The 21,544-nt window shown below is 43.5% G+C and overlaps 1 protein-coding gene and 1 pseudogene across 3 annotated transcripts in view; one reads left to right on the forward strand and one right to left on the reverse strand.

The window, feature by feature from the left end:
• Positions 1-21,544, forward strand: part of Spats1 (spermatogenesis associated, serine-rich 1) — a 32,033-nt gene that overhangs the window by 8,880 nt on the left and 1,609 nt on the right. For all 3 annotated transcript variants that reach the window (XM_013517014.1, XM_005389820.2, XM_013517015.1), the window contains exons 4-7: positions 2,912-3,063; positions 5,628-5,789; positions 12,813-12,933; positions 14,256-14,318. In XM_013517014.1, coding sequence (XP_013372468.1) covers positions 2,912-3,063; positions 5,628-5,789; positions 12,813-12,933; positions 14,256-14,318 — 498 coding nt within the window. The remainder of the gene's footprint in view (positions 1-2,911; positions 3,064-5,627; positions 5,790-12,812; positions 12,934-14,255; positions 14,319-21,544) is intronic.
• Positions 119-598, reverse strand: LOC102030238 (annotated as a pseudogene).

Below are 21,544 nucleotides of genomic sequence, written 5' to 3' on the forward strand. Positions count from 1 at the left end.
CCCGCCTAGCCCTCCCTGGCGATGAGTGACCATTTGAGTGACTCTAGATTTGCAAATGGTGTAAACGAGTTCTTGCCCGACCAACCCCTTCCTCTCTGCAGAGCCACAGGGCCGCTGCTCATGACAGTGCAAACTTCTTGGCTTGTGCTTGAACCTTTGTCTCATATTCTGCTCTGATTTGGCAGTAGATCTTGTGGGCCTCTGCTTGAGCTGGGTCTCGGATATTTGGTTCATTCAGAAGTTCCTATATTCCTAATAAGACCTGCTTGATTGTGATGGCTGGCCTCCAGTCTCTGTCCTCCTTCAGGGTGGACAGGCATGCTGTGCCTGAGTGGTACCCGCTTGGGTGGAAGAGTGGCGGCTCAAGTTTGCATTTTGCTGGTGAAGATGGGTAATTATCTTTGAAAAGCATCTGTAGCCCGAAGAAGCTTCCTTCTCAGGGAGCGCCTTTCTTTCCTGGGATGGCATGTTCCTGGTTCATGAGGTTCATTGCACTGTTGGGATTCTTGGAAGGGACAGCCACAAAGCCAAATGGGTGGTCCTTCCTCCAAGCTATTCTTTCCTGCATGAGTCTGCTGAGGGCTGTCCCTGACATATTCAAAGTTCTTGGTGGCTGTGGCCTCATGCATTGCATTGGTGGAGGCCCATACACTATTCTTTTGTAAAACCTGTTTATGTTTTTTTAATGAGATGCGATTTTACTATGTAGCCCAGGCTGGGCTGGAACTGGAGTTCCTCCAGCCTCAGCCTCCTGAGGAGCTGGAGTTGTAGATGTGTGCTACTACATTCAACTAAGTTTTGGGTGAATTCCATTTTGGGAGGTTCAATACTACACATAATGCTTTGTTATGATGTCCATTTTATTATTTATTTATTTGTCTTTTTTTTTGAGACAGGGTCTCACTATGCAGCTCAGGCTGGCCTTGAGCTCACTTTGTAGCCCAGGCTGGTCTTAAACTCACAATGATCTTCCTGTCTCAGCCTCCTGAATGCTGGGATTACAGGCGGACACCACCATGCCTGGCATGATGACCATTTTAGCCTAGATTTGTTTTCGATTATTTCTTCTTTTTGTTTTTGATTATTTCTTCCCCTTCTCTATATACATGTTGATTTTTAATTTGCATTTGATGGTCTTATTGAACAAGTATCATTTTTTTGGGTAACAATGTGTTAAATCATAATTCACATAGCATATGTGTTAATTAGGGTTCTCCAGGGGGACAGGACCAATAGAATTCCTATCTATCTATCTATGTATCTATCTATCTATCTATCACCTCTCTATCTATGGACATAGGTGTAGGCATGGATATCCATAGGTACAGACTCAGATATGTGCCCGCTTTGTCAGAGTCATTGGCTGACATCATTCTGGAAACTCCTGTATCAAGGCTCAGTCCAAGTTCAAAGGCCTCAGAGCCAGAAGCTGAGGGTGTGACTGTCAGGCTGAGGCTGAAGACCTGAGAGTCTGGGAGGCAGCCAGAGCGGCAGGGCCTGGAGTCCAAAGGCCAGAGAGCCTGGAGTTCTAACATCAAGGTCAGGCAGGAGAGGAGTTCCTGGTCCAGGACAGAGAGGGAGGGAGAGAGATCCTTGCGATCCCATCTTCTCTGCCTGTTTGGTCCTATCTGGACCCCCAGCATCTGCATGAGACCCACTTACCCTTGGGGGGTGGATCTTCCTGCTCCTGCTCGCTCACTGTGGGAACACTGTCACAGGTACCCAGAAATCACGCGTTCCCAGTTCTCTGGTTGGTCCTCAATCCAGCCAAGCTGACACCTAAAGTCAGCCTTCACACCACGCAGTCTCCAGTTCAAGCGTACAACTCAGGGGTGCTCGTGTATTCACAGAGCTGTTCGACCATCACTGTCATTGATTTTAAGATATTTCCATTGTCCCCTAAAGCAACTTGTACCCTCCACTCCCTTCTCTCCCCCACCATAGATAAAGGTCCACCTGGAGCTGCCTGCTCTGGACATTTCATGTAAATGAAGTCATCGGCATGTGGCCTTTGGAGTCTGGCTTCTTTCACTTAGCAAAATGCTGTCAGGGTCATTTGTGTTGTAGCATATCTGTGTATTCTTTTTTTTCTTTTACACCATGATAAAATATATATATATTGTAACATATGCCATTCTATCCAGTTTAATTATACTTGTAATGTTGTGTAACCCTCACCACTATCTATTTTCTTTTTCCTTTCTGGTCTTTTTCTTTGTTTGTTGGTTTGTTTGTTTGTTTTTTCTGGTACTGGGAATCAAACTCATGACCTCACACTTGCCAGGCAGGCGCTGTGCCGCTGAGCTAAATCCCCAGCCCAGTCTTTTAAATTTTTTAAATTAATTAATTAATTATTTTGTCTTTTTTTGAGACAGGGTCTCACTATGCAGTTCAAGTTGGCCTTGAACTCACTTTGTAGCCTAAGCTGGTCTCGAACTTGCAATGATCCTCCTGCCTCAGCCTCCTGAGTGCTGGGATTTCAGGCATGTGCCACCATGCCCGGCCAAGCAGAATTTCTAGGAAAGAAATTTTCTAGAATTTCTAGAAAAGTTTAATTCTTTTATTTTTTTTTTGGAACTGGGACTTGAACTCAGGACCTTGCGTTTGCCAGGCAGGTGCTGTGCTGCTGAGCTACATCCCCAGCCCTAGAAAAGTTTAATTTTTATTACTCTTTTTGAAGAACTACTAAATTGTCTTCAGACATTTTAAAGCATGTATCTATCTTTTGAATATGTTTCACTTCCCCCTTGAATTGTGAATAACTAGAAGCTCTCCTTGGGGGCTTTTGTAGCGTAGTCGGCAGAACTCTGTATGTGAGAATGCATGAGACTCTAGTGTGGGATGTGTGAGTTCAGATTTGAGTTTCCTGCTGGAGCCCTTGAAGACTCTGTTCCCTCTGCTTTCTCTCCAGCACCGCTGTGCAGCCGAGCCGGAAGTCCTCCTCCTCCTCCTGCTCCTCCTGCTCCTCCTCCTCACACTCCCATCAGTCCCCGGAAGCCTTAGTGCTGGAGGTCCACAACGCTCAGCAGCCTGAAGAGTTCAGCCTAGTCAGGCTGCAGACAAGTGAGTGGTCACAGCTGCCCTGACGTGCCTCCGTGTCGGGGTCCTGCACAGCTCTGCTTCTGTGGGCCACTAGCACGGGAGTCACTGTGCCAAGCACAGGACTCCTTCCTCTCCAGGGTTTATGCCTACACATAGACATAAATAGCCGGGTGCTGTGTAATGATGTTTTGGCCAATAGTGGGTGGCAGTTGGATGATGGTGCTGTTGGGCTGTCATGGAGAGGAAGAATTCCTGTTGCCCAGTGACGTCACTGCTGCCCTGAGGCTGTGGCAAGCCCACTGTGCTGCCAGGCGTGGGAAGTATAGCACATATAGTTGGTGCAGTCCTAATGCATGGTGACAGATGGCTGAGTTACTGGTTTATATACCCAGTGCACTGTATGATAATGTACTTTCTAGCCTTTATTTTAGGGTGTATTTCTCCTACTTATTTTTGTTTTGTTTTGTTTTTGAGAAAGGGTCCTGCTATGTAGTTCTGGCCTTGAACTCACTATGTAGCCCAGGCTGGCCTCGAACTCTCAGCGATCATCCTGTTTTAGTCTCCTGAGTTCTGGGATTACAGGCATGCACCACCACACCCAGCTAGCCCTCCTACATATTAAAGAAAGCTTTGTTGTCAGAGAGTCTGTTTGTTCTGCTGGCAGTTGGCTTGTGTATCTCATATTCAAGCTATGACTATTTAATTTAGATCACAAAACTGCATAGCTCATATTCAGAGGCCACGTGCAGCGAATGATCTGTGTCATCTGGTTTGTGTAAACATATGCCTTGATAGTCACACAACAGTGGGGATCCTAATGACACTTTTCTCCAATTGTTATGCAATGCACACACACATATGAAGTCAAGAGGTCAGAGTACACAAACCATTCTCACTCAACAGTAAATAGACCAGGCCGGGCATGGTGGCACACACCTGTAATCTCAGTACTCAGGAGGCTGAGGCAGGAGGATCATTGTGAGTTCGAGACCAGCCTGGGCTGCAAAGTGAGCTCAAGGCCAGCCTGAACTGCATAGTGAGACCCTGTCTCAAAAAGATAAAAAAACAAAATGAACAAACAGTAAATAGACCATGGCCTCTTTCCCTGTTAGTGTATTAGGTCTATGAGGTTACTACAGACATAACCATTTCACAGAGAGGGACACTGAGGCACGGAAACAGTCACCACACAGATGCACACAGCCAGGAAGCAGAGCAATGGGATTCGAACCCAAACTCACTGGCTTCCAAAGCCTGTGTTCTTTCTTGGCCGCCCCAGGCCCTGATGTTGCTCAAGCCACCCGAGGGCTGTGGGAATCCTTTACTGTTTAAAGTCACTGTTGGCTATTTTGCAAGAAAAGTATCAAATGACAACATAGGCACCAAGGTCCACTTGCCGGCCTGAGGTCCTTGTCACTCGGCAGCTTTACGCATGTATGTGTCCCTGTGGCACACAGGTGCCAACACTTGTCCTATCCAGCTGGGATACACAGTTGGCCTCACCTTTCCCTGCCAGATGGGCTTTCTATTTTGTCTACACGTTGATCAGAGGGTATCACAGTTTGGATCATAGGTGCTTATGAGCCTGGCTTTATGCTTCCTGGACATAACTTCTAAGCTTTATTTTTGAAGAAGAGGGTAGAAAGGAAATAAATATGAAGTCTGTTAGGTAGCTTCCCTGTCCTTTTGTGCCTAGTGATTGACTTGGCTTCTGATGTATGAGGTGTGAACAAATATACTGTGAATGCACATTTAAAAAAATTTATCACAGTAAAGAACACATTGCTAGCCGGGTGTAAGGGGCACACACCTGTAATCCTAGAACTTCAGAGGCTGACGCAGAAGGATCGCTGTGAGTTCAAGGTTGGCCTGGGCTACAAAGTGAGTTCAAGGGCAGCCTAAACTGTGAAGCAAAACTCTGTCTCAAAAAACAAAGACACATTGCTATGACTTCTCCTCAGAGTATTTCCCCTTACTTTGAACAGGCTTATCCCATCATTCTGGCCACTTTCTGAAGCAGTTCTGGAATTCTTCTTTCATGAGTGTCTTTCTGAAGTATGATTAAAAAATATCATGAATATAGGTGAATGCTGCTGCCTAGTGCCATGGGTGGAAAAGCAGGCTCATAAAAACATCCCAGTGTGTCTTTACCCACCTTAACTACCGGCTCTGAACCGTGTGACTTCTGGAGCTCCTTCAAAGTTAAAATGACCATGAAAGATAAACCTTTTTAATGGATTCTCAACACGGAGGCAGCCAGGACAACACAACTAACGACACAGACAGGATTTCCAGAGCTGCCTCAGAAAGTGGCAAGAACAATGGGATAAGTGTGCTCAAAGCAAGGGAGGGGGACAATTTTGAGGGGGGTTCATGGCAATGTGTCTTTTACTGTAATCAAGTTTTAAATAACAAGATGTAAACACACACTGTATATTTTGACCACACCTTGTAGCTTGAAGGGATCCCACACATTGTTAAGCTGTATTGCTGGATAGTGCCCGGGGAGTGCTCACAGGGTTCGCCCTCCACTGGCCCCCAGTCCTGGGCACTGTGCTACATGGTGGATCTCTGATGTCTTGCAGAAGATGGGCAGCGACCCGAGTGGACGTTTTACCCAAGGTTCAGCAGCAATATCCACACCTACCATGTCGGGAAGCAGTGCTTCTTCAATGGGGTCTTCCTGGGCAACAGGAGGTCTGTGTCTGAGTGGACGGTAGACAAGCGCCTCGGGAGGAAGAGATACGGTAACGCTGTCCTCCTAGGTTTCCTTTGTGTGGGCCCGCCTGCGGGTCCCATGGCTGTCACCTTCGCCAGCCGGGAAAGCTAGGGGCTTGTTGGCGGGGGATGCGTTTTGGCAAAGTGATCTACACTTTTGCTTTTTCTCAAAATTTCATAAAATGCTAATATGACATTGAAGTGATCAGAGAAGTTCCTTCAGATTGTTATTAATAGAATTCTCACTGAAGTCTGAAGAAAATGGTTATGTTTCATTAGGTGCTGCCTGTGATATATGCATTTGAAGTGTATTTTCTATTTTCCACAAGGATAACATCCTGTAAACCTTAGCCTGAAGTGCATGTTGCTATTTTGTAGCTGATTTAATTAAAAGCAGTTGAGATCAAACACTGTATAAAGCCAGGTGTAGTGGCACATGCCTGTCATCCCAGCACTTGGGAAGCTGAGGCAGGAGGATCACTGCGAATTTGAGACCAGCCTGGGCTACAAAGTGAGCTCAAGGCCAGCCTGAACTGCATAGGAAGACCCTGTCTCAAAAAGACAACAACAACAACAAAAGAAATGAAAACATTGTATATCTAATATATATGGGTATCTCTTTGGTTTTTAAGTTGGTGCCCAACTTACCCATACCTGACTTTATGAAAGACCCAAAGAGGCTGCTGAATGCCAGCACACCATTCATGGCCCACTATTTTCCAGAAACCCTCAGGCAAGAGGATGGAAGAGATTGCTAGGAGCACAAAGAGAAAGAAGTATAAAGTTCCCATTTCTGAGTTTTAAGATAGATTTTTACACTTAGGGCAGAGGTGAATTGTTTTGACACTTGAGGCTTCTTGTTGCTTGCATGGTGAAGAAGCTCATGTGAGCTGGGATGGGGCACAGACAGAGCTCAGAGGGTCCTACCTGCTGCCAGCTCCTGAGTTGCACCCATGTAGCAAAAGGAAATGAGGTTATCATGGGGTCCAAGCCTAACCTGCCACTACCCTCCTAGCTCACAAATTTTGTTTTTTTCTTTCTTGCCCCTTCCCTCCCCTCCCCTCCCCTCCCTTCCCCTTCCATTCCTTTCCCTTTCCTTCCCTTCTTCCTTTCTTCTTTCTTTTCTTCCTCTTTCCTCCCTTCCTTTTCCTATCTCCCTTCTTTTTTTTTTTTGTCTTTTTGCGACAAGGCCTCGCTATGCAGTTCAGGCTGGCCTTGAGCTCACTTTGTAGCTCAGGCTGCTCTCGAACTCACAATGATCCTCCTGCCTCAGCCTCCCTAGTGCTGGGATTACAGGCATGTACCACCACGCCCAGCTTCTATCTCCCTTCTTACCTTTTTCTATCTTCCTTCCTCCATTCCTTCTTTCCTTCCATTTATAGTTGTATAAATACCAAGTCACAGCAAGGCCTTATTTATGAAATATTTGTTAAATACACACAATAGAATACCAGAAGCACTGGGCACATTTATTTAAAAAGGAAAAAAATTTATTAGATAAATTTTTATATTTATTTATTTATTTTGTCTTTTTGAGACAGAGTCTCAATATGCAGTTCAGGCTGGCTTTGAGCTCACTTTGTAGCCCAGGCTGGTCTTGAACTCACAACGATCTTTCTGCTTCAGCCTCCGAGTGCTGGGATTACAGGTGTGGGCCACCACGCCCGGCTGACACCCCATGGTTTCTGTGCAGTTTGGTGGTGAAATGAGACCATTCATCCCGGAGGGTTTACCATAATGAGGACTTTGCCAATGACCTCCCAGGCCACTTAACAGGTTCCCCTCTGCTGTAAGTGGGAGTAGGGTACCCAAGATCTGTGTTTCAAGCGGTCACTTCTCAGGTGACAATGTGCAGTGGCTTCTCATCACCGCAGACACAATGCTCTTTCCACCTCCTATCCCCCATGAGTTCACTGCTGCGCTTGATACTCCTAAACCCCACACAGGACACATCCTCCTCTGTGGACTTCTCTCCTCCTCTGTTATTTCTTGGACTGGATGCAGAGGGATGGCTGGAACTGCCCTCTAGCTGTCATTTTAAACTGCGACACAACACGTTTATCATAGGGAAAAAAAATCAGCCAGAATATATTTAAATAATGTTGTCTTAGCTCATAAGCCATGATGAGGCTGTTGGTGTAATTTCCTACAGGCCCAATGGTTGCCACAGAAGAAAGAATATATGGTGTCTATAGGTTGTAGGGAATAGGCCTGGAAATACAAATTTTCATTTGTACAGCTTTTCCTAGCATATGGCATGTTGTATTAGTCAGAATAGGATAGATTCTGCTGCAGTAACAAACATCCCTTGAAAGCTCAGCAGCTTAATTATTAAAATTTGCTTTTTCCTCCTGTAAAGTTCTCTGTGGATCCAGCAGCTGTCCTGGGCTCCCTGCCCGGTAGTGATTTGAGGATCCCTCTGTTTCCACCTTGTGGCTTTTCCACATCTTACAGGTGGCTTTTAAGGTTGCCACATCAGGGTAGGAAGTGCTGGGCTGTCATATGTGAGCTCGTCAAAAATGCCAAATCTTGGAATTGACCCATGTTGTGTCTGCCCATAGCACACTGATCAGAAGGAGGCTCAGCCTAAGTGCACTGGGGTGTGAAAGCCTGGGGCGGAAGAGGCTATATAGTGAATGTCTCATGTTTCACCCCCTGGACATCTGAATACCAGGCCTATGGATGGTCTGAGAATTTAACAAGCATGGAACCGACTGGAAGTGTCAGGGGCCATTGGCTGTGCGTAGGCATGGGCTAGTGCTCTGGGCTGACACCTGTTTTTTGTGGAATATTTGGAAATTACACTAAGGCCCCATATTATACTTAATAGCTAACACAAATGTGTAATCTCAGAAGCATCATTTGGGAGATGTTCCCTGAAAAGTAACATACTTATATCTAGGCCATTGGCCCTTTCTCTACTTGCTGATGCTCTCTTGTGAGATCTTTTATGATAGTGTCTTCTAAGCATTGTCCTCAGATTGCCTACATCATAGTCAACCAGAGGATTTGCAAACAATATTCTGGTTCTGGGAAACACTCCAGATCTTCTGAAACAGAATTTCTCCAGTTAAAGCCAGGAAATTACTTGCTTTTGTATTTATAATTTTGAGACAGGGTCTTGTTAAGTCACTAAATTGCTCAGGATGGGCTTCAACTTGCAACCCTTCTGCCTCAGCCTCCCAGAGTGCTGGGAAGACAGGCATATACCACCACACCCAGCTAGGACATTACATTTTTTGGAGGGTGGTACTGGGAATCAAACTCAGGACTTTATGCTTGCCAGGCAGGCACTTGTGCCACTGAGCTATATCCCCAGCGCAGGATATTGCATTTTTAACAAGCTCTTAGATAATCCTCAGAGCCACAGTTCTGTAATGTGTGACACTTACTGCCCTATAGTATTGCTTATGTCCTTATCTTGTTCCCCAGTTAGATAAGATTCTCAAAAGAGAAGATTCTACCTTAGCTGAATGACAACTGGATTTCTCAGATGAAAAACATTGTGATGGGGAAGTTATTACTCCAGTCTTGCTTTTAAAGAATAATAACTGCCACCATTTCTTTTTCTTGCTGTTGTTTCTCTGGGCTAAGTTTATTATTTTTTAAAAACTTTATCTTTTATTAGTAGATGTATTTGTCATACACATAGATCTCATTCATCGTGGGGAATTTGTACCTGTACATCATGTATTTTATGTTTTGTTTTGTTTTTGGTTTTTCTCCGGTACCGGGAATTGAACTCATGACCTTGCACTTGCCATGCAGGCGCTGTGCCACTGAGCTAAATCCCCAGCCCCTACATCATGTATTTTAATTCTTTTTCCCCACCCCTCCTCTTTCTTCAACCCTTCTTCCCCTCCTCAGTTACAAAAGCTTTATTTCCATTTTTTCCTTCCCTTTTTTTTTTTTTAACTTTTCCCCTTCCTTTAATTCCCGCTTCCCTCTCCCTTGTTCCTCTTCTCATTTGAACATTTCCTTCCTACTTCCCAATATCTGTCCTCCATTCTGCTCCTTATTTATCCCTGGGGTTTCTCACACAAGAGAAACCATGTGCTATTTAAGCTTGTGCGTCTGATTCATTTACGATTATAGCCTCGAGGTGCATCCATTTTCCTACAATGACTCAAGTTTATTCTTCTTTATGGCAGACTTGTACTCCATTGTATATAAACACCGCATTTTCTTTACCCATTCATCTTTTGATGGGAATATGGGCTGTTTCCAAGATGTAGCTATTATAAATCATGCTGCTATAAACACAGACATGCATATATCACTGCGGTATGGTGTTTTTAACTCTTTCAGGAAGATATCTAGGAGAACAGCTAGGTCAAATGGAATGTCTAGTTTTAGTGTTTTGTGGAATCTCCACACTGATTTCCATGGTGGTTGTACCAATTTACACTCCCACTAGCTGTGGAGAAGGGCTCCTTTCCCCCCACAGCCCCACCAGCATTTGTTACTGGTTGGTTTCTTTTTTCTTTTCTTTTTTCTGTACCGGGAATTGAACTCAGGACCTTGCACTTGCCAAGCAGGCAAGCTATATCCCCAGCCACTGAGCTATATCCCTGGCCTTGGTTGGTTTCTTGATAGCCATTCTTTTTGGAGTGAGATAGAATCTCATCTTGTTTTAATGTGCATCTCTCAAATGACCAGTGATGTTAAACATTTTTTCATATATTTATTTGTTGTTTGTACTTTTTCACCTGAGACGTGTATTCAATTCAGATGCCCATTTTTGGGTTGGGTCTTTAAATTTGTATGGTCTTACTATTTTTTTTTTTTTGAGTTCTTTATATATTCTAGATGTTAGTCCTTTGTCTGAGGAGTAGCTGGTAAAATTTTTTTCCCATTCTGTGGGTTATCTCTTTACTCTATTGGTGCTTTCATTTGCTGTGTAAAAGCTTTTTAATTTGACGTGATCCCTGCTGTTCGTTTTCTGGTGGTATTTCCTGTGCAATCGGGGTTTTGTTCACAAAGTCTTTGCCTATACCTATCTTCAAGAGTTTTACTTACTGTATCTTCCAACAGATTGCTTCTGTTTTTATATTTATTTATTTTTCTGTCTTTTTGAGACACGGTCTCGCTATGTAGTTCAGGCTGGTTGAGCTCACTTTGTAGCCCAGGCTGGCCTGGAACTTGCAATGATCCTCCAGCCTCACCCTCCTGAGTGCTGGGATTACAGGTGTGCGCCACCATGTCCGCCTACTGTTGATTTTCGATTGTTCACTTTGTGTCCTGCTAGGCTGCTGAATTTGGTTATTAATTCTAGGAGTCTTTGGGTGGAGTTTTTAGGGTCTTCTATGTAGAGTATCATGTCATCAGTAAATGATAGTTTAATTTTTTCCTTTCCTATCCATGTCCCTTTTATTTTTTTTCCTCTTGTTTAATTGCCCTGGCTAATGTTTCCAGAACTATATTGAACAAGAGTGGTGATAGTGCACATCCTTGTCTTGCTCCTGACTTTAGAGCAAAAGCTTTCAGGTTTTGACCACTTAGTATGACATTGGCTGTTGGTTTGTCATAGGTGGTTTTTATCAGATTGAGATAAAGACCATGTATTCCATTTTTCTGTAGGTTTTCTTTTTTATACATGAATGGGTGTTGACCTTTGTTGAATGCATTTTCTGCATCTATTGAGATAACCGTGTGGTTTTTGTCCTTGGTTCTGCTAATGTGGTGTATTATATTTATTGATTGCTACCATTTCTTAAGCCCCACTTATGTGCTCACACCATTTTCATTACTTAGGAGAGCTCTGTAAAAGCGACATTCCAAATAAGCAGTTTACAAATAAAGCTACCAAGGCTGAGGGAGGTTAAATAGCTCAAGGGCACAGAGCCAGAAATTAGAGAGTTCAGTTTGCACTCAGGTGTGGCTGCCTTGAGGTCTAAATCCTTCCCAGCTCCGCTCACTGTCACCTGACCCTCACCTGTCCAAGCCGGAGTTTGGGATTCAGAAGATCCGGTCCTCCTTTGCGTCCTCAGCCAGTGCTCAAGGCAGTCGGAGCCGTTCCACTGAACACAGAGCTAATCAGGAGTCTAGACACAGAATTTTAGCTGTTGCAAAGTCTTTGTTTGTTGTTTGGTTTTGTTTTTTGTTCTTTGGCAGGGGACAGGGTCTCACTATGTATTTTATTCTGGCCTTGAACTCACAGCAATAGTCTTGCCTCAACCTGGCTGTGTTACTTGTTGTTTTGGGGGCTGGGAGTAAACCTCGCTCAAGATGCAGCAGACAGCTCTTCCTTCCTTTTCTTCTTTCTTTTTCTCATTGATTGATTTTAACTTATTAAAATTTTTTTTTTCTAGACTATGGATTGATTGCATCCAAGGCCTTGCCCGGCAAGGGCTGTGCCACTTACCCACATCCTCGTTTCCTCGAGCTAGCTTTTTATCCCCACCCCACCCCCACCCCCCGCTTTGGAATATTTATTTATTGTCTCTGTGTCTGTGTCTCTATCTCTGTTTCTTGGTTTCTTTGAGACAGGGTGTTTTTTAGTATATGTGTTGTTGAAGCGAGTACTTGAGACAGGGTCCTGCTGCACAGGTCAGGCTGGCCTTGGGCTCACTATATCACCCAGGCTGGCCCCAAACTCCTGAAAGACATTTGAAAGAGAAAGATTTTTTTTTTTTTTTTTTTAAGTCAGGCATGGTGGTGTACATCTGTGATCCCAGCACCCTGGGAAGCTGAGGCAGGAGGATGGCCCTTCACTGGGTTATTATTCAAAGAATGCTTGGTGCCCTGTCCTTACAGCATGAGCGCAGGACACTCAGTAGTCAGGTCAGCTACCTCTGGAATTGTTTCACAGACCCCTTTCCTGCACCATGTGTGTTAAAGGGAAACCCCATCTGAAACCAAGCCTGTGCCTTCCCAGGGGGAGGTGATCATAAGAAAGCCTTTTAGAAAATGTCCCATCTTGGCTCCCCTCTGAGCTTTGTCTCAAGTTGCGAGAAATCACACAGAGGATTTGAAGACCCTTCCAGGGAACTCTTAATTTGCAGATCACCTTCAGCTCTTTGTGTGATGCTGTTTTCAAATGTTTTCTACAGATATCGATCCCAGGAATGGAATCCCAAAGTCCGCCCCAGGGGACAATCCATATATGTCCCCGGAACAGAGTAAAGGCTTCTACCACGCAGGGTCTACTCTGCCGCCAGTGAATTTTTCTTTGTGAGTACACGCTAATTCCAGGGTTATTGCTTTAGATTTATTTATTTATTTATTTAAGTTTTTTATTTTTTGGTACTGGGAATCGGACTCAGGACCTTGCACTCGCCAGACAGGCACTTGTGCTATAGAGCTATATCGCCCGCCCTTTCTTTAGCTTTAAAGGAACTGTTTTTGTGTGTGTATAAATTATATTTTATTTATTTATTTATTTTGGTTTTTTTCCGGTACCGGGAATCAAACTCATGGCCTTGCGCTTGCCAGGCAGGTGCTGTGCCACTGAGCTAAATCCTCAGCCCGTAAATTGTATTTTAAAAGGGGTGGATTGTAACAAGACATAAGTAGGTAAAAACTTAAAAAGTTCATCTTTAATTAGTGTGTGTACACAGGTGAATGTGATTCAAATTAAAAGGACATGAGATTTTAAAATATATTCCTATTTTTGACACCTGGTAATTTTACACGTTTATGGGAGACAGTGGGACATATCAATATGTGTATGCAATGATATGCAAGGTCTTGACTACCAAAAGGTGGCTGTTAATTTTTTCCTATTTCTATTACCACAAACTTGAAGACTTGAATTTTCATGGTGAATCAGATAGTGATTATAGCCAGGTGTGGTGGTGCACACCTGTAATCCCAGCACTTGGGAGGCTGAGGTAGGAGGATCACTGTGAGTTTGAGGCCAGTTTGGGCTCTGTAATGAGTTCAAGACCAGTCTGAACTACACATTGAGGCCTGTTTCAGAGAGAGAGAGAGACAGAGAGAGAGAGACAGAGAGAGAGACAGAGAGAGACAGAGAGAGACAGAGAGAGAGATTAGTTGACTTAAATTGAGATCAAGTGATTGAGGGAATGTGAGAAGATCATTAAATTAGAAGAGAAGCTAGGCATGGTAGCACATGCCTGTAATTCTAGCACTCTGGGAGGCTGTGGCAGGAGGATCACAAGTTTGAGTCTCTTCAGGGAAAATGAGCAACTTAGTGAGGCCATGTCTCAAAATAAAAAATAAAAAGTGTTGGGGATGTAGCTCATTGTGAATGCCCTGGGTTCAATCCCAGGGCCACACAAAAAAATAAACACACAATAAATGAATAAATATTGTACTTAAAATATTTTACAAACAAACCATATGTGATATAATGATTTTAATGAAAAATAATAAAAAGCAATACAAATTATGACCCTTGCAGTTTAAAAGACCATACTTGAAAATTAAAACCAAGAAATGAGACTTTTTTTTGCAAATAACCCAGTGATGTACCGATCGATATCTATTCTGGCATGGCCAGAGTGACGTCAGTGTGTCTTTCTGGTTTTCAGAGTGCCATACCAGAAGAAGTTTGACACATTTATTCCACTTGAGCCTCTACCAACAACTCCCAGGTGGGTGTCTCCCCAGCTACTGGTATATCTCGCCTTTGTGAACATGCCAGCCACCCCCTCTTCTGCAGGGAGAATCTATAGACAGCCAACCCCAGGGACCCTCTGAGCCTCAGCAGGAGCACAGGCAGTGTGAGGAAGGGCACTGGAGACTCAGGGAGGTTGTGTGTCCATGACATCTGGCACTTTGGATGGGTGTGTGTCCAACAGACGAGACTGGCCAACTGCCAGATGCCCTGTGTTGTGCAAGGCATGCATGCTGGGACAGGAGACAGTTTGAGCAAAAAGGCTGCTGGCTCTTTTCTTCTAAGACATGAGTCTGTTGGAAGCTGGGTGTGATGGCGCATGCCTGTGATATCAGGTACTCGGGAGGCTGAGGCAGGAGGATTGCAAGTTCCTAAGTAGCCCAGGCAATTTGGCAACTTAGTGAGATGGTGTCTCAAAATAAAGACTTCTGAGGCTGGGCGTAGTAGTGCATGCTTGTCATCCCAGCACTCAGGAGGCTGAGGCGGGAGAATTGTTACAAGTTTGAGACCAGCCTGGGCTACAAAGTGAAATCAAGGACAGCCTGAACTGCATAGTGAGACCCTGTCTCAAAAAGACAAAAGAAAAGAGGACCGGGGAAGTGGCTCAGTGGCGGAGTACTTGCCTGGCCTGTGCCGGTCCCTGGGCTCCACCCTCAGCAAGGGTTGTTAGAAAAGAAAGATACACACTTCAGCGAGTGCAACCAGGGAGGATGGTTAGAGTTTCAAGCGGCAGAAGAAAGGCAGCGGAGCTTGCCTGTATTTAGGATTGGAGGGAAATAGCATCCCTCTGACTTCGTACTTTGGCTCAGTTCCAGTGGGGACCTCATTTATTTACCTAAGTAGGTCTGCTAGAAGACGGAACCGAGCAGGACACGCAGTAGGAGTCACAGAGTAGAGTTATTGAAAGGGAAAGAGGTGAAAATACACTCCACAGGGTGGGGACAGCCAGGGGTGGGGGAGGGAGGGGGGAGGAGGGGAAGAGAGAGGAGGGGCGGGGAGGAGAGGGAGGAAGAAGGAAGAAAAAGGGAGGGAGAGAGAGTGAGACAAGGAAGAAAGAGGAAGAGAGAAGGAAGGAGTGCGAGGGAGGGAGAGGTCCCAGAGTCTGACCCATCAGAGTCCAGAGGGGTGGGCAAACCTTGGGATTCAGTGGAAATAAATGCCTTTATTTCAAACTCATGGCCCTTATTGTCCTCATTATGTTGCATTATTACACTACACTACATTATACTACACTACACTATACACACACACACTTAGGGCTCATGTTTGTACTTTACACTTTTACGAAAACTATTCTAGAATATTCCACACAACAATTGCTTAAACCCCATTGTTATCGGTCAGGGGATCTTGAGAGTTGTTTCCAGGTTCTTGATGTCTCAAACAAAGAATTGAGCAGGACACTCAGTAGGGGTCATAGAGTAAGATTTACTGAAAGTGAAAGAAGTAAAAATATACTCCACAGGGTGGGAACCGTCAGTGAGAAGAGCTCATGGCCCCATAGGGGCAGCACTGTGCTAGGGGTCTAGGGGCCTCACGGTAAATTTTTAGAAAAAGTGCATTATGGGTGTGTGTAATCTCCATGTTTATTTTCTAGCAATATTTCTACTGATGAATTGTTAATTTTTTTTGATGAGTTTTATTATGTTAAACAATGTGTAGCTACCAGGAAAATAAGTATCAATAAAATAAAAGTTTTTAATATGTAATGAGAGTGTAGAATAAACATCAACATTTTCAACATCAACTGTTTACCTGCTTACAAGATTTAAAATATAACAGCAGAAGTAAATTCCAATGTGAAGTCCAATGAAAAGACAAACAAAATTCTACCACAGAAATAATCTTTGTTTCAATGATCACACCTAAGACAGTCTTCACACGGGACAACAGTACGTTCCACACACGAGTCTCACTACACTGACAGTACATGTGCTTCGCTTTCTTTTCCTGTTCGGCAGGCCATACTTGTCACCTCTCTTTTCTTCCTTTTTTGTCAGGAGCTTCCTATTATATAATACAGTGCAAACCTTACAGGGAAATGAAATACCAATAAAATAAAATATCAAATATGCAATGAGTGTTTAGGATAAACATCAACATTTTCTACATCAACTGTTTGCTTACTTAATCTACAAAATAACAACAGAAACAAATTCCTATAGGAATTACAATGAGAATACAAATAAAACTCTACCACAGAAATAATCTTTCTTTTTCTTTACAGAAATAATCTTTACTTTAATTATCACACCTAGGGCAGTTTTCACACATGAGAACAGTGTGTTACTGTTACTGATATATACACAAATATCACTGACTCTGATAGCACTTGTGTTTTGTTTTCTGGTCATTTTTTGGGTTGTTTTTTTTTTTTTTTTTGGTTGTTTTTTTGAGACAGGGTCTTGCTATGCAGTTCAGGCTGGACTTGAGCTCACCTTGTAGCCCAGGATGGTCTCAAACTTACAGTGATCCTCCTGCCTCAGCCTCCCAAGTGCTGAGATTACAGGTGTGCGCCACCAACCCAGCTTCTGTCTTCTTGGGTAGGACATACTTGACATCTTGCTGGTCTTCCTGTTTTCTTAGGAGGTTCTTGTGACGTTTCATCTGTCCTCTCACTGATCTGCTCCAGAATTCTTTTGCGGAGTTCTTTGGGTAGATACCAATTGTTCTTGCTCTGTGTAATTGATCATTTTATCAGTTCCAGTCCCAATCCTCTAAGAAAATTTCTCAGTGATATTTTGTGCATGTTATTTTCTTTGTAAAGTCTGAAACTATTTATGACTGTCATGTTTAGGATCCAGTAAAACATAACCATCAGCCCTTACTGTGTGTTTTGAGCAACATCATAGCTGCTATACAGCTCATTCAACAACATCTACTCTGTCTTTAGTTGTAAAATGTGACCATATCTGGCTTCATTTGTGTTGAAGATTCACTATCAATCTTTTTTTGTTTGTTTGTTTTTTAAAGAGCAGAATATATTTATTGGGGGAAAGAAAACTTCTGTCTGAGAGAGGGACAGAAGGGGTCCCTAAGTGGGTTGCCCAGGAACCTGTCTTTTCTAGGGGCTTTTACAGAGCAAAACCACAAGGTGAGGCAGATCCAAGATGGGAAACATGGGAACTCGCTAGGTGGGCATGGGGTGGGACAAGACTATGGTCAGCCAATAAGATCACAAGTATAACTGTTCAGGTAAAATTGATTAAATCAGGGTCAAATGAGGAAGCGAGTCACGTAGCAAGCGGACATGAATATAGAACAAGGGCTTTTCCTGTAGGGGGCTGGGTTAGTGACTCTTCCTGGATTTTTCAAGGTGATTGCTACCTATTTAAAATATCCATCCCTGAGGTCCATCCCTAGGGAAGTATGTGGGTGCATCAGTTTAATCTTTTGTCCACAGCTACAGGTGTCTATCTCCCCCATAGTTACAAGGCATCTCATCTTCTACACTGGCTCTTTCAAGGGCCTGGCCCTGTCTGACTGCCTATAATATTTTTGATATGTCTATCTAACTCAGCTGCCTATAACATTCCCCCCTCTGAAGAAATAACCCAAGCTGCTGTGAGGGAGTAATGGATGATGAGTGCTCTGCCTTCTTCAGGCTGAAAGGGGTCACAGTTGTTGATTGGCAGTCAGAGATACTCACCAGAGGGTCTACCTAAAGACCCTCCATAGACACTGGGCATTTTCATCCTGGGTAGGTGTGTAGCTTTAAGTCTCCATCCAACAATCTTGGTGGGGAACTCTGAATGATACAGGGGAAAAAAACTCCCAACCTAAAGAATATTTAGGACGAGTTCGTGTTCTCTAAAATCGAAGCATGGATTTTAGGAACAACAGAGGTTAAGAGTAGAATATATTTATTGGGGGAAAGAAAGATTCTGTCTGAGAGAGGAACAGAAGGGGGCCCAAGTGGGTTGCCCCTGTTTGTTGTCCTGAAACAGGGTCTCACTCCATAGTCCAGGCTAGCCTTGAACTCACTGCATAGCACTGGCTGACCTTGACCTCATAGAATCCTCCTGCCTCAGCCCCCAGATACTAGAATTATAGGCACGCACTACCACCCTTGACTTCACTGTCAATCTTATCATCATGGTGTAATATTGACAGTATCAATTTTTCTTTTTATTTATTTATTTATTTTTACTTTGTTTTTCTTCACCATATAGGAGGACAATCTTGGGTCTTACTGAAGTCTAAAGATTGTACTATACATTTCTCTACTGTGAATTTGCAACATTTTTTCAGGAATCTCTACTTTGTTCTTGCCAATAGTTCTGGTGCTGGTGTTAGTAAATATAACATCAGTGTAACTTGTGAACCAATTGTTAAATGTGACATTTCGGTTACTTTTTGAAATAGGTGCCAGAAGTCTGTTCACAACCTCATATGGTTTATTACTGCAGGAATAAAGACCTGGTGGCTGAATTCCAGGATAAATTTCTAATTTCAAGGTGTAAAATGTCTTTGCATCTACCAGGGCATGTATTTTTTATACCATATTTGGAAGTTTTACTCGGCATATACTGCTGAAACCTTTGACAACCATGAAATGATGCCCGTTGTTTGTCAGTTGTCATGTGTTCAGACAGGGTATGCATCGCTTGACAGTTCAAAACAAAACCTTCAAAAAATGAGTGAGTAGCAGCCAAATTGTCAATTTTTCTTTTTTCTTTTTTTGTCTTTTTGAGTCAGAGTCTCACTATGCAGTTCAGGCTGGCCTTGAGCTCACTTTGTACCCCAGGTTGGTCTCAAAATTGCAATGATCCTTCTGTCTCAGCCTCCCAAGTGCTGGGATTACAGGAGTGTGCCACCACGCCCAGATCATTTTAAATTTTTAATTTATTTTTTATTTATTTATTTTTCTTTCTTGGTGGGTCTTTTCTTCATCAAAACGCAGGCAATTCTGAAAGAAATCAAATCTCTCAAGTGTCATTATTACTCTAAAAATCTCAATGCCTCATCTGTCACTTCTCCATAAATACTGTAGGATCTGACAATTAGAATGATAAAAGTCCTGCTCTGAAGGCTTTTCGTTCAGATGGTGAGATGCCATGCTAAATATATTTTTGAGTTTTACTGTTAATGCATATAGAATATTTTACTTGTATTTCATTATTAGTGTGTTTCAAAGCATCTTGCAGCATATTGTCCATTACAAACCATCTCCAACATTGAATAGCAGTGTTGGCATTCCATCCAATAGGTTGCACCCCCGGCAAGACTCTAATAACATTTTTTGATCTAGTTCTTGATATGATCGGGCCAAGACCCACACAGGACCAGACCAGACCTTCCGACACGAGAGGAATCTTTATTGGGCAGGAGAGTGACATGGCAGGCTGCTCAGCAGACTAGGACTGCCCCGAGTTGAAAAAAGTGTGGGGTTTTTAAGCTATTTTCCGGGGAGGGTGTCCGCAGGCCAGAACATTTTCCAGAGGGGGTTGTCCGTGGGTCAGAACAGCCCAAGCAGGGGGTGTCTGTGGTTCAGAACAGCCCGAGCAGGGGGTGTCGTTCGTCAGAGTTGAACATCTGGTTCTGCCAAGGCGGACGAAGGCAGGGTTGGCTTTTGTCGAGGGGAACTGGAGGGGAACAGGTGAAGAGGAAGGAGTTTTTATTAACTCCATAATAAAAGAGCTTAAATCCCCCGAGGGAGTGGGTGAGTAGCCTTGTGACTTATCAGTTCTAGCATTGGTTCATTCAGGTATAAGTGACCATTTTGTAGCATCTTGCCTAGTGGAATATTTATTTACATTACTGTTTTCTTCCTCAATTGAATCAAAGCCTTCCTTCTGTACTTCTCTGCCATAGCTTGCTAACTTCTTTGGCTTACATGATCCAAGTCATCATAGGTAGTTGAATCACCTGATGACTCACTTTCAACCTCCCCCTGAAGTTATAGAAGCAGATTTTCATGCAATGTTGTATTGAATTGAGCCAATTCTACAAGAAAAATCAAAAGAAAGCATGTAGTGAAAAATTATATACACACAATGAATAATGTGGGTAAAATTCACCCATGTACACTTTGACACACATGCACACACCTGGCCGCTCATCATACCAAGTGGGTGAACACAAAGATTGCTCCCTGTGTTCCCCCAGCACAGCTACCGGGATGCACAACCGGCTACCATTATGCTACAGTACATATTTTCATTAGAAAAGTACAGTCGTGGTGTATTTTACCTGCCACGATGCTCCTGTTAGTCCTAGCATTATGGGTGGATCCACAGTTGGGGGTGGACAGGGTTCACCTGGCTGACTCAGCCCACCCACTAAGAGGGGCAGTTCTGACCATACAAGGTTTTTAGAGACAGTATCATAGTGTCCAAAGCCCACAGGGTGGTCAGAACTACTCTACAAAGGAGGCTGGATACAGGCCAGGGTCATGTGCTTCTGGTTTTGTGCACGACTGGAGCTCTTGCGGGGGACTGGATGACTTTTATTGGTTTTCTGTTATTTTGACACAGTTGTCCTTGCTCTGATTCCACCACTCTTGCTCATGGCTTCCTGCTGCTCACTGTTCTCCCCCATCTCACCCGCCCCATTCCCCTACTCAACTGTTCTAGCTCTTGTACACCATCTTCCAGATGTAGGTATCTTTTTTACATGTATAAATAACAGAATATCAATGTCTGGTTTTCCTTGAAAAAAAAAAAGTATTTTTTGTTTTTAAGAAGGAGGAACATTGTAGACCAGCAAATTCTCCTGTGCTGTGGCCACCATGATAATCAGGAGGCTTGGGTCCTTTCCCAGGGGCAAAGCTGCTGCCAGTTAGCCTTGGCGGGAGCAGTAAAACTCCAGCGTCAGTTTTTATCCCTGCGTTCACATTGATTGCTTCCTCAGTTCATTGTTCTATACTGATTTGCTGCCATTCCCATTTAGTGACTGTTGTGTTTTTAACCTCTAGAAATTTCACGTGATTTTTGTGGGGGGTGGTATTGGAGACGAATCCTGGGCCTTATACATGCTAGGCAAGCAGCTACCATGGAGCCATACCACCAGCCCTTTATATTTTTTGAGACAAGTTCTTGCTGTGTTGCCCAGGCTGGCTTTAAACTTGCAATCCTCCTGCCTCAGACTCCTGAATAGCTGAGATTATAAGCACAGTTACTGTGCCTGGCTTGATTTTTATTTTTATTATTTATTTATTTATTTAGGCTTAAATTTTACTTTTTTTTTTTTTTTTTTTTTTTT

This window comes from Chinchilla lanigera, unplaced genomic scaffold (genome assembly GCF_000276665.1).
Source record: "Chinchilla lanigera isolate Chin_1 unplaced genomic scaffold, ChiLan1.0 scaffold00036, whole genome shotgun sequence".
Lineage (NCBI taxonomy): Eukaryota > Metazoa > Chordata > Mammalia > Rodentia > Chinchillidae > Chinchilla > Chinchilla lanigera.